The following is a 12,502-nucleotide window of genomic DNA, read 5'->3' on the forward strand; positions in this document are numbered from 1 at the left end:
CCCTCTGGTGGACTCCATTAATTTGTTCTGATTGGGTGTGCATGATACTTGCTTTGAATATAATTTTATTTACTTAATGGATTTATTTATTTTAAGGACAAACATGCAGTGCTGGACATCACACCAAATGCAGTGGACCGTTTGAATTATGCGCAGTGGTATCCAATAGTGGTGTTTCTCAACCCTGACACAAAGCAAGGCGTCAAGAACATGAGGACCAGACTCTGTCCGGAGTCTAGGAAGAGTGCCAGGAAGCTCTACGAGCGAGCGCTAAAATTGAGGAAGAACAATCACCATCTTTTCACCAGTGAGTCCCCCCGGGGGAGGTATTAACGTGTTCTTCCGAAGGAGGGAAAATTTTAGAACGTTTTACAAGGGTAAAGATACCATGGGCTGCAGAGTTGGCCTCACAACACTCAGTCTAACTGCTATTGTTCAGTGATGACGTCATGCAGCAGCATGCTGCCATTTCATCCAGATTTAGACTTCCTTTTACATTTGCTTTTCCTGCCCAGGCCTGTGCTGTGGCCATGCTTTTGAAGCATCTGTTGGTGCTAAAAAAATGATTGTGGTTCTGGATGAAATTCCACTTCACCTAATCCTCCTTGACAAACACACATTGTACGAAACTTGGCTGCAGATGATGTAGGTTTTTTGCTCTAACAAATTGAAGTCTTTTTTTCTGTGCCTCTGCTACTCTTTGTGTGTTCAGCAACTATTAACTTGAACAACATGAACGATGGATGGTTTGGAGCACTCAAAGAAATAATCCAACAGCAGCAAAACCAGCTGGTGTGGGTTTCAGAGGGCAAGGTAAAGCACACAAAAGCCACGTTTTCAACGAGCAATACAGTTCGGACCTTTGTTGTCGCAAGTTGACCGTGTATTGAAGGCAAGGTTCTTGTAAGAATGGAGAGAAGAGTCAAAATTGTTAGCATTTTCTATGTGTTCATACAATTTTGTTTTACACCAAGTGGTGTGCCAGTCATCTTTTGTCGAATGAATTTGCAAGCAAGACTGTATTGTTCTGCTTCTGTAGTGTAATGTAGTGTAGTAGTTTGGCACCTTTTGCCAAAACAGATGAAAGCAGCGCTGCCAGTTCCGAATGACATTGTGACTAACTGAACTGAACTGCACTGCTTTAAAAAAAAAGTGATGTCCACCTTGAATGTCTCTTTCTTCACATTGCTGAAAACTCTTTGCTGCCACTTCATGTCACAGGCTGACGGAGCAGCAGAGGATGATCTGGATATCCATGATGACCGTCTGTCCTACCTGTCGGCACCAGGCAGTGAGTATTCCATGTACAGCACCGACAGCCGCCACACCTCTGACTATGACGACACGGACACGGAGGGCGGAGCCTACACCGACCAGGAGCTCGACGAAACGCTGAATGATGATGTGGGCCCTCCAACGGGGCCTGCCATCACCCGCTCATCTGAGCCTGTCCGGGAAGACCCGCCCGTCATCCAGGAGCCACCTGGCTACGCTGGTTACCAACACGGGTTGCAGTCTGACCCCCTGAACCGCATCGACCCAGCTGGTTTCAAGGCCCCGGCGCCGCAGCAGGTAGCGTTTCTGAGAGATGTGCGTCTCCCCTGTTGTCTGGAGGACGTGGTGTGCGTTAGAAGGGTGTTCTGGAGGCGCTATTGAAGGCTCATGATTATTCTTACAGATAGTGTGTGCTGTTACTGTGCCAATGCAATATCAGTGTGAAAGTCTAACCTTTGCTGGTCAAGTATTTATCGCCATACAATACAATACAAATTACCTCTACAGGAGTTATTTAACCCGGTGTGTGTTGACTAATCTTTGCGTGTGTTACATTTTAAAACCATAGAACTTAATATGCACTTTTCCTCTTGTATTCTGTACGACCAAGAGTTGTCTGTATGACTGTTGCTGATTTCACTGCGAAATCTAGCATATATTTGTCCACTTGTCTGTAACATAACAGTACTCACCTATGTGCACTTCCTACTCTTGTTACACTTGTGATTGGGACTGTGTTGACACCAGAAAGTATTGTGTGCATGTTGACAAAAAAAAACAAAAAACAGTGTAAATCCAACATTGCTGTGAAATGTATTTAGCACAGATTTCCAAATCGGAGTGTTTGTCATTACGGTACCTGTTAATAAGCATAAAAAGGGACAAGGAGATCTTACTGTATTGTTATCATAGAATTAAAGCCAAATTAGTGTATTCTAACATTGAAAATGTGTCCTAATTCCTAACATGGCGTGCTGTTCGTTGATCAACAGCCACAACTAAGTGTGTGGAGGCAAGGTGATTGGCTGTGTGACTCTGTGTACGCTGTAAAGCACACATAACGGAGCAGTCGTTTGACAACACTAACACTTGTTTGCACTACACAGTAGTGTCAGCACATGTTATTAAACATTTTTGAACCACTTCACAGAAAGCTGAAGCCACTGCCATCCCTAGCAACCCCCAGCTCCCTGAGCCCCTTGCTGAGACAGTGACCCCTGCCGTAAAAACTGTAGGGGGCCCGAGCCCCAGCGAGGCTCCTGGAGCTCACCACAGGCTACCAAGCCCCAACCCACAGGCTGGCTCACTAAAGAGGCCCACGCCTGAGCTAGCCCCTGAGAGTGTCACCTCAGAAACAAGACAGTCTGGACTGGCCGGTTCAGAATCAAAGGTATCCAACTGACCTGCCTCTGGATGCTCCGTGACCGGGCCCAGCTCAGCTCGATGTGACTCGACTGACCGCCTCTGCTGCCGCTGCCGCTGCTGCCTGTCTACCTGCCTACTTCCTGCTGCCGCGCTTATTTGTCTCGACTTTTTGACCCCCCCCCCCCTCCACCCGCATGTCTGCTGATCACAGTGCTCCCCAGAGGACTTTGTTTTATGTGTGTGTGTATTTACATTTGTGCATGTGTGAGCGATGCTGGTGAGCAACAGTGAGTGTGGAAGTGTTAGCCGATGCAGTGAATGTCTCGCAGCACTCACTGTTGTTAAACCTCTTTGCATGGCCACTAGAAGTAGATCTCTGTGCTGTATTTTCCCAATGCTGACAAAACAGAGCCTTTGTTTTTGTAAAAGTAGCTGTTAATTTTCCAACCAATGCATCTCGAGTGTCGAAAGCCACAATCCTGTCATAAAAGTTTGGCGCGAGAGACCTCAGATTTTGCTGGAAAATTAACAGTTGCTTCTTGAATAGCCGGTTTGGAAGTATGTTTGCGTAGTGCGCAAGTTATGTTCAAGGTTATTGTAAGACAGTGGGTGTCATTTTTCTAAATGATATCAAATAGTTTGAATATCAATCCAAATTGGTCTGTAACAACTGCAAATACTATCCAGTGTCAGTCGTGTTAAATGATCAAACATCCGAATGATCAAGAAATGCTTCAGGCAAAAATGTATCCCATTGTTTTGTAGTATATTATTTTGTTTGCTATATCAATTTAATTTCCTGTAATCAGTGTTTCATTTGAAAGTACAGTGTTTTGGTGATTTCTGTTTTATTGTATTATCTGACTAGTAACCCCTCCCTCTCAGTTTCTCTATTGCAGGTCTTTCCCCACTCGTTTCCTCTTCTGTAATTAATTTCACAGAGTGATTTTAATATTTTCAGTTACTTCATCCTTTCATATCAAATTATATAACCTTGTTCAGTGTGTAGATTGGTGGATCTTGTGATGCTGCTAACCTTATTCATTGTTGTGTATTTATAGATGTTTCAAAAGGATCCATACAGCCCAGACAGCACAGGGAGACCTGGTCCTGGACCGAAACCTGGCAATTATCACCCTCAGCAGGGATATCAACAGGATCAGCAGCCATACAGAGATTATGACCACCCTCCTAGTCGGTTTGATGGTGGTGGCGGTGGTTATCTAGAACCAAAGTACCGAAACTATGACTCTCCGCCCTTTGAGAACAGTGTGCCTCACTATGACCCGCAACAGTGGAACCCCTACGGCCAGACACCCTCTACTGCCAACTCCCAGGGCTACGATCAACGCCTGCCATACAGCGATGGCCTCGACTCTCAGTACACCCCTCCACTCCGCTTCGACGAGCCTCCACCTCAGCAGGGATTCGAAGGACGGCCTCGCTATGGGAAACCCACAGTTCCGGGTCCTGCCCGCTACGATGACCCGCCACCCCTTTCTCCAGACCTGCACTATAATCAGGATTCTCAACTGACTTCACACGCTCCGGCTGCCCGCTCCCCCAGTGGCCAACGGCCTACCTACAACCAGGGACAAACACAGCACGTTAAAGGCTACAAACCCCAACAGTATGACTCTGCTCCTGTAAACTCTGACACCAGCCTCACATCCCCCCCAAAAGCAGAGGTCACCACATTTTCCCCTTTGGCCACTTCAAAGCCTAATATTGCTAGAAAGGAGTTACATGCGGATGACCCCGCCATGCAACCACAGTCGGTCCTAACAAGAGTCAAGATGTTTGAAAACAAACGTTCCGTGTCTGTGGACCGAGCCAGAGATACAGCGGATCCATCTGGGAACAAGGTTGTCCTTTTGGCTTTCCATTGATTGATAATAGTTAAGAAAACAAAATTGGTTCAGTTACATTTTTATACAGATTAAAACTAAAGTTGGAATGCTGATTCTAAAATTGTTGTAATTTTTTCCGGCACGTCAAGCTTTTTTTTTCTCCGCACCTTACCAGATAAGCAAAATTCCAATAATTAGCTGTAGTAAGACCTGCCAGCCTCTTACGATTGTACTCAGCAACAGCTAGGATGGCAACTTGTTCTTGCGGTCACAATTGAGTGCAATGAAAGGTGTGTGTAGCTCTCAATAAGTCAGTACTATCAAGATCTGCAAACAGAAAGCTAGCATAGTAGGAAATTAGAGGATTAGTGCTGGCTTTTCTCTTAACCCTGTAATAATGAGCATAATGTTGCAAGTTCTATTTTGTTTTATGCTGGGTTTTTTGTTGTTGTTTTTTAAATTTTTTTATTTATAATCAGTGAGTTGGCCAATTCGTAGTGCGGTTTAAGTGAAATGTGGAGGGAGTGTTAATCCCTTGCGAAGTGCTCTTGATGAGCGTTGGTTGACGCTTACATTTCAGATCGGTTACGGTGATTGATCTTAGGCGCGATGGTCACTGGATAAAAGTAGTGATCGGGGAGTCGGGTATGAGGACTGCGTTCACAGTCATTCAGTCATTGTCTATACCGTAATCATTACAGAGGGAACTACCAAGGTCCTGTATATAATGCTCTGAATGATACTAAAATTGATTTGGTGAACTGAAATCTTTGTGTCTGATAAATATGCAAAGAACACAGAAATCAGGGGGCAAATATTTTTTCACGGCACTATAGTGTTGAAAGCCTCTAACGATGCCACCTTAGTGTTTTATTTACATACATAAACTGGGGATCCCATAGAAAATGGGGATCCCATAGCTCAAGAACTTGACATGATCAGTTTTGGATTCCACACTTTAAAATTGGTTCAATACAGCTGGCAGACCGGACTCAACAAAAAATGGGCTCCCAAGTGCAGTTAATTGGGGATGTAACGATATCGCAATGTTAAATTTGCCACAATATCGTCATCTCATTTGACAAGATTAAAAGCAGCACATCTCCTTTGACAAACATAATTTTTTTTTTTTTTACACTATCGTGGGATTTTTTTAAATATCCCCAACCCCCACAACATGTTGATTATTATCGTATCGTGACATTGGGATATCATTACATACCTAGTACTGAAACGGGAACATTTATTATGCCAAATATACAAATAAAACATCCTTTTTCTTTCTCATCATAGTCCGCAGATTTGCCCTTGAAAGCAGGCGGAATCATCCCAAAAGCTAATTCTTTGAGTAACCTGGACTCAGACAAGAGCTTTAGGTAAGCTTTTGTTTTTGTTGTTGTTGTTTTCACTCTTTTGCTCGTATCAATTTCAGGAAAAGACATTTGTTGATTAATTGTTATGCCCAATTTGACAAATTTTGATAATTCCTTGCATGACCATGTCTTCATTGCACTTTTCACTGTGATGGACTAGCGGCATTGTTTACCCATTTAGAGTCCCAGAGCCTCAGAAGCCTCAGTCCAAAGCGGCTGATGACATTGTGCGTTCCAACCATTATGACCCAGATGAGGATGAGGACTACTACAGGAAACAGCTCTCTTACTTTGACAGGCTGCAGACTGGCCCTCCCAAACCCCAAGCTCAAGCACAAACAATGCACACCTTCTCCAGGTAATTCCCAAAGTTGCATTGTGATTTTGACACTGTTGCCTCCAAAGTGTTTTCACATAGCACTAGATTTACTGGCAGTTCATATAGCTGTTATAAAGTCCACCTAAAAGGAAGAAACTGTCATGTGTGTATCCTCATAAAATTGGAATTTCAGGAGTTTCAATTTGTAAAAATGTTGAAGCTCCTTTTGGTAATTTTAGAACTGCAGTAAAAAAATACAACTTTCCTTTTTTTTGCTAGGTTTTGGTGTCTTTTTCTTGGAGGTATTTATGTATTTTTTAACGGTCTCATTTCAATGTCATATTGAAAGAAGGTATTTTATAGCAGGCTTCTGTATCCACACTGTTTCCTAAGCCTGTATCCCACTGAGGTGCAAACGTTTGTGACTGTTTGCGAAAGCAGCGAATATTGGTGCATCGTCAGGGTTAGTGTTTGCCAACAGTTTTAATGTTTGTTGTTGTTGCAAGGAAATTTCGAACGTGTTCAAAAAGACAAGGAAAACTGTGTTTGTAAGCATTAAAACTGCTACCGAACGTCTTGGCGACCTTCAGTGGGACCCTGTTGAAAAATCAATACCCACTCCTCTCGCAAACATTCGCCGCTCAGTGGAATACTGGCTTTAAACTCAGATATCCTTTTGACTTTCAATCTCCCATTTTTACATCCACCTTGAGTTGTCGTTAATGTTTTTGATTGTTTTCTTCTTGCACTTACAGAACAGAATCAGTGGAGAAACCAAATACAGCAGAGAAAAGATATGAACCAGTACCCCAGTTGACACCCTCTCTGCCACCAGCCACACTTCCCAAGCCCTCAACTGAAGGTAACATCATGCTGAATAGTTTTGTGTACAAAAAACACATGTATATATGTCTTTACAAATGAATTCTGAAGTTAATGCCAATAACTGGCCCTCAGCCCAGCCTCCTTCCCGAGAGGACACTGTCCACAGCAACTTCCTGCCTCACAAAAGTTTCCCTGAGAAGTCGCCAATGAATGGCACGAGTGAAAAGCCTCCGAAAACTGTCACCAGCGGCGGTGCTCCACCAGCATCTAGCTACAACCGCTATGTGCCCAAACCCTTCACAACCTCTGCAAGGCCTTTCGAACGCAAGTTTGAGAGTCCTAAATTCAACCACAACCTTCTGCCCAATGACAAGCCTGATATGGCCACAAAAGTAAGTAGTGTTTGAACAGGTGTTGGCACACCTAATGTTGTGGCTGGTGTGTATAATGTTCAAGTGAACTCAGCCAGTGGAATGGCTACTCACTCAGCAAATGTGAACTCAAATTAACTAATTAGGGTCCCTTGACAGAATTACAATACACAATACAATACAATACTGCTGATTTATATAGCGCTGACGTCACAACAGCGTCAGCTGTAACAAAGCGCTTTACAAAACGGTTAACATAAAGTAAAATAATAACACAACACATAACATAAAACACGGACAGTCATGCAGTTCTAACCACTTTTCCATCATACGCTTTGTTGTTTGAAGCAGTTTGAGATGAAAGAGGAGAGAATCAAAGTGTCCTTTAACCAGTGGATCAGAGACGTCATGCTCAAAATGTGCACACGTCGGCTACAAGCTAAGTTTCAAAGTCAACAAGAAGCTGTAGCATCCATTGACGAAAAAAGAGATTGGTTCACTTCTCCTGTCCCATGGAAATCCATTTCAATTCCAAGCGGCGACTCACGCTTCCAAATACGCATCGGCGCTCTTCGCCAACGCTCCTCTCTCCTCATCCTCAACTTCAGCGGCCATCCATCCAGCCGCACCAACGCCGACTGTCCAACAGCGCTGACATAGCCACTGAACAAATCGGGGTTGTGAAAAATGCTGCCCATTACTGGCGCAAAAAACGCAAGCGCCCCAGGTCTGTCCAGCACCGACAGTCAATGGCGCCGACATTCCTCCCAATCAAAATCTGTGCTGGTACAGGCGTGCTGCCGAGAAGGCGCAACCACCAAGGACAGATACTGCTCCTTTGACGAATGTCGTGGCCAAAAAGCGCTGAAAACGGTCCATATCAGGTCCACACAATGAAACAACAAACAACATGTGACAAAACAAAAGACAAAAACAGCAAAAAAGAACAAAAAAGCAAGGCTCTTGAAGAGCACTTGCCGAAGGCTGCCTACTCGGGCGCCATCTTGGAAAAAAAAATATGTCACAGGCACTTTATTAACTCTTTATTAACCCTTTCATGCACCAATAATGATAACGTATAACATGATAAGCGGTCCACTGTCGTAATTGCTGTCCATGAAAGGGTTAAGACCTTTGGGACCTATTTTAATCTGTGGTCGAATGTAGTGGCTCACTCTTCTGAATTCTGTGCATGTAGTATGGATTCCCTTTTCCACTCAGTGTGAAAGTGCATGTCTATGACCCCTGTGATTGACTGGCGCAAACAGTACAGAATTCCGTCCCTCTTTTGTGTGGCCAATCAAGCTACTCTCCATGACCCTGAATGTTCGATTTATGGGTGGATGGAAATTGGCATATGTTACTTCCTAAAATATGGATTTGTATGCATGAAATAACGTTCTCTACAAGTCGCTGTGTTCGTTGAGGAAACATTGTATGTATCCGGTTTCAGGGAAGTAATATGTCAATTTTCATTTGAACAGGATCAGAGTGCAAGTCCAGTGAAGCCCTCCCAGTCCCAAACCACAGACCATGACAGTGGCCTAGATACATTCACTCGAACAATGGACCATCGCTCCAAGTATCAGCACAATAATATCAATGCAGTGCCCAAAGCCATTCCTGTGAGGTAACTAACCGCGTTATCAACGGATGAAATCGAATGCATTCTATCGGAGACAAATATGTGCGGTGTTGTGAACATTGCTGCTTTGCAGCCCCACTGCCCTGGACAATGATGAGGATGAGGATGAGGGCCACACAGTGGTCGCCACTGCTCGAGGTGTATTCAACAGCAATGGTGGCGTGCTGAGCTCCATTGAGACGGGTGTCAGCATTATCATCCCTCAGGGCGCCATTCCTGAAGGCATAGAGCAGGAGATCTACTTCAAGGTCTGCCGAGATAACAGCATCCTGCCTCCACTTGACAAAGAGAAAGGTAAGACGATCACAAAACAGAACTGCTATGATGATATTGTAAAGTCATTCATCACATTCTTGCGCTTTGTACAGTCTCTCTCTTTTCATCTTTGCATTGTTCCCAAAACTGCACCATGCTGCCTCATTGACAAGGTCATACATAGTCATATGACACAACCTAAAACAGTCACCGGTTCAGTGTGTTAGCAATTAGTTGGTATGCCTCTTCCTCTCAATGCTCCTTGTGAGTGGAGCACAAAGACCTCGAAGTGAATCCTCACTGTTAAGGGGAAAAGAGACTGAGCCCTTCTGCGCGAATAGAGAAACTGTGTGACTGACTGGCGCCTCCCGCACCCTTCCTTGACAGGGGTTTGTAATTGTAAATGGAGAAGATCATGAAACGTCAACATCATTCATCTAGCACAGTGGGTTCTTAACCTGGATTCAATCGAACCCTATGGGTTTGGTGAATCAGTCTCAGGGGTTCGACAGAGGTTAAGAGGAGGTTAAGACCTCTGGACTCAACATGTCAATTACCTGTAGTTATGACACACCCGCTTGGCCATCACTGGCTGGTTCATTTTGTGCACAATTAAAAAACGTATACTTTATACTTCTACCAATTGTGTTCTGTTTTTAATATAATTAGTTTTCAAAAAAATCACATTTTTATTTTTCAGTAATGATGGGGTTCGGTGAATGTACATATTGACTGGTTGGGTTCGGTACCTCTAACAAGGTTAAGAACCACTGATCTAGCATGTTAACTGTCATGAACCCATGGTACCTAAATATTTTATTTTGTCGTTAAATTATTAAAACACAAGTGAACCGCTTTCTCAATGCGGCTTTGCATTAGTATAAGCTAGCATACTCGCTGAAATAACACATTAGCAAAAAACTGAAGGAAAATCACAAATGGGCAAACAAATATGCGCACTAGCATATCCACAAAGAATGAACTGTAGACACTCATTGCACCTCCATGCCGACAGGTGCTTTTGATACATAACCGCCACCCCCTGGTCAACGGTGGTAATGCACCAGAAGTATTCGCCCACAGCCAAAAGGAAGCCAGCATATATGTGGAGAGCGGGGATTTCGGGTTTCCAGTTGGAGCTCTAATTTTAAGACATACACGTTGCACCTGAGTATAAGTCGCAGGACCCGCTAAACTATGAAAAAAATGATGATTTATCATCCAAAAGACTTGTCTCCGAAAATGTGAAAAAAAATCTGAGACCTAACAAAGTGTAGGGTCAGCAAAAAGTAAAAATATTGTGTTGCGGGGTGCTTTTTTCATTTTAACCAGTATAATGAATGATATTTTATTCGATTGCTGCGTTACCCCAAATAGTTGATGATTACTTCCTTCCTTCACTGGTGCAGAGGTTTACCTGCTTGGCACATTTAGCCGCCTGCCAATGGACCTTCAATCAATCTATCAATATGCCATTGTTTGATGCAGCCTCTTTTTCTCTTGTACCTTTCCGTTTGAAATAAGCTAAGTTAACATTTGTCTTCTGACATCTGAGACATATTCTAATTGTGAAAAAAAGAAGAAATCTTGGGTGAATTCTGTTTTAATTGATGGTTTTAGTTTCTGATGGTGTGATGGTTTTTTGTTTCTGTTCTGTCATTTTCAGGAGAGACTTTGCTGAGCCCTCTGGTGATGTGTGGACCTCACGGCCTCAAGTTTTTGAAGCCTGTGGAGCTGCGCTTACCTCACTGTGCGTCAATGACCCCTGATGGTTGGTCTTTTGCTCTAAAATCCTCCGACTCCTCGTCGGGTATGCTGTGCTCTCTCAGTTCTTCTGGGGTCATTTGGGCTGGCTCTGTGACTATTTGGCTGTTGTAGCTCACCTGAATCATTTTCCTCTAGTTGTGATTTTTTTTATTTTCTTCCCATTGTGTTGGTAAAAGAATAAGTCCATGGGAAAATACTGTAAATCTGCCCTTTGTATGTCATTTACATTGAACATCTATTTCACTATTTCTCATTCATTCCCAATTGGCCTCTTTGCGATTTTTCACATCAAAACCCCTTTTCATTACTTTCATTCATTGGATTCGCTCTTCCCCTTGACCCACAGTGTCTTGTCAAGTACAAGACACTTTGAATCACACTTTGAACCAGTACAAGAGCTACAGTAAAAATTGTGCAATAATGCAAACATTAATATCACTCTAATTTATTATGATCATAATGTATAATTCAATTTTTAGTCATCTAAGTTTCAGTAAGAATCATTGTAATTCTGTAGCTGTTATAATGGATCTTATTAGGCCGACCTATTTTTGTGGCCATCATTAAGATATCTTTTATTTGTTCTGCAATGGGGAAATTACAATCAGACTTCAGAAAGGAAAACGCTGGGTAGGGAGAGGGAAAAAAACCCATGCTCGAACTATCCTCTTCTGAGGATAATTTAAGTCCAGGATAAAAAAAGACCCGAGCACATGAATAAGCATATGACAGTTACAACAAGTCACAAGACATAACATGTAATAAGGGGGTGGATGAATGGGGGTGGGGGTGACCGCGACGCGGCTGTCCTGACCAGCTGCACGGGCACACGTGCGCTCTGCAGATCGAACCATGTCACGGGGGGGAAAAAAGAATCGGAGCGATGAAGACGGTGATAACAAGGATGTGTATGCGTGTGTGGTTGTCCAGTTGTTTATGTGTATGCGAGCGGATTCCAACTACTCCATGTTGTTGCCGATCGCGCGCAGTCGCTCCAAAACCGCAACAATATTGCGGTTCAGCTCAGTCCCCGCTTGAGTCTGAGTGTTGGACATTCGCGCTAAACCATCCAGAATTACCGGCAGCCTCTTCACTTCCAATAAAGCCGCCCCCGTCGGTTGAATTTTGCGATAGAACAGAAAGTTGCCAACACCAAACAGCAGCATACCTGTTATCAAAAGGCCAATAATGTAGATGTCTTCCACATCCTCCATGGACAGTACTGCCAGGCACACCAGTCTCCACTTTCTCCATGGATCCAGGGCGTATCCGACAGCAAATGTCCCCCGGAGGGCAAGCAGGCTCCCCACTGCCTGCTCTTTCCGTCGAAACATTTTTTTGTCGATTGCATCGAGAGACCAGCCAACTAATTCCATGGTTAGTTCTTCGGATGAAAATACGGTAGGAGGCTAGGGGGAAAAAAAAATTAAATTATACACCAATCCCACTTAAAAATA

The 12,502-nt window shown here is 43.6% G+C and overlaps 1 protein-coding gene across 13 annotated transcripts in view; it reads left to right on the forward strand.

Annotated features, from left to right (window-relative positions):
• tjp1a (tight junction protein 1a) overlaps positions 1–12,502 on the forward strand; it is a 126,720-nt gene that overhangs the window by 110,988 nt on the left and 3,230 nt on the right. For 6 of the 13 annotated variants that reach the window (XM_052062994.1, XM_052062996.1, XM_052062995.1 and 3 more), the window contains 12 exons: positions 97–307; positions 713–813; positions 1,222–1,572; positions 2,426–2,665; positions 3,702–4,505; positions 5,784–5,866; positions 6,045–6,221; positions 6,938–7,044; positions 7,140–7,399; positions 8,863–9,008; positions 9,097–9,317; positions 10,945–11,088. In XM_052062994.1, coding sequence (XP_051918954.1) covers positions 97–307; positions 713–813; positions 1,222–1,572; positions 2,426–2,665; positions 3,702–4,505; positions 5,784–5,866; positions 6,045–6,221; positions 6,938–7,044; positions 7,140–7,399; positions 8,863–9,008; positions 9,097–9,317; positions 10,945–11,088 — 2,845 coding nt within the window. The remainder of the gene's footprint in view (positions 1–96; positions 308–712; positions 814–1,221; positions 1,573–2,425; positions 2,666–3,701; positions 4,506–5,783; positions 5,867–6,044; positions 6,222–6,937; positions 7,045–7,139; positions 7,400–8,862; positions 9,009–9,096; positions 9,318–10,944; positions 11,089–12,502) is intronic. The other 7 variants (XM_052063006.1, XM_052062999.1, XM_052063004.1 and 4 more) reach the window with 4 other exon arrangements.

The sequence above is a fragment of the Hippocampus zosterae genome, chromosome 4 (assembly GCF_025434085.1).
Source record: "Hippocampus zosterae strain Florida chromosome 4, ASM2543408v3, whole genome shotgun sequence".
Taxonomy (NCBI): domain Eukaryota; kingdom Metazoa; phylum Chordata; class Actinopteri; order Syngnathiformes; family Syngnathidae; genus Hippocampus; species Hippocampus zosterae.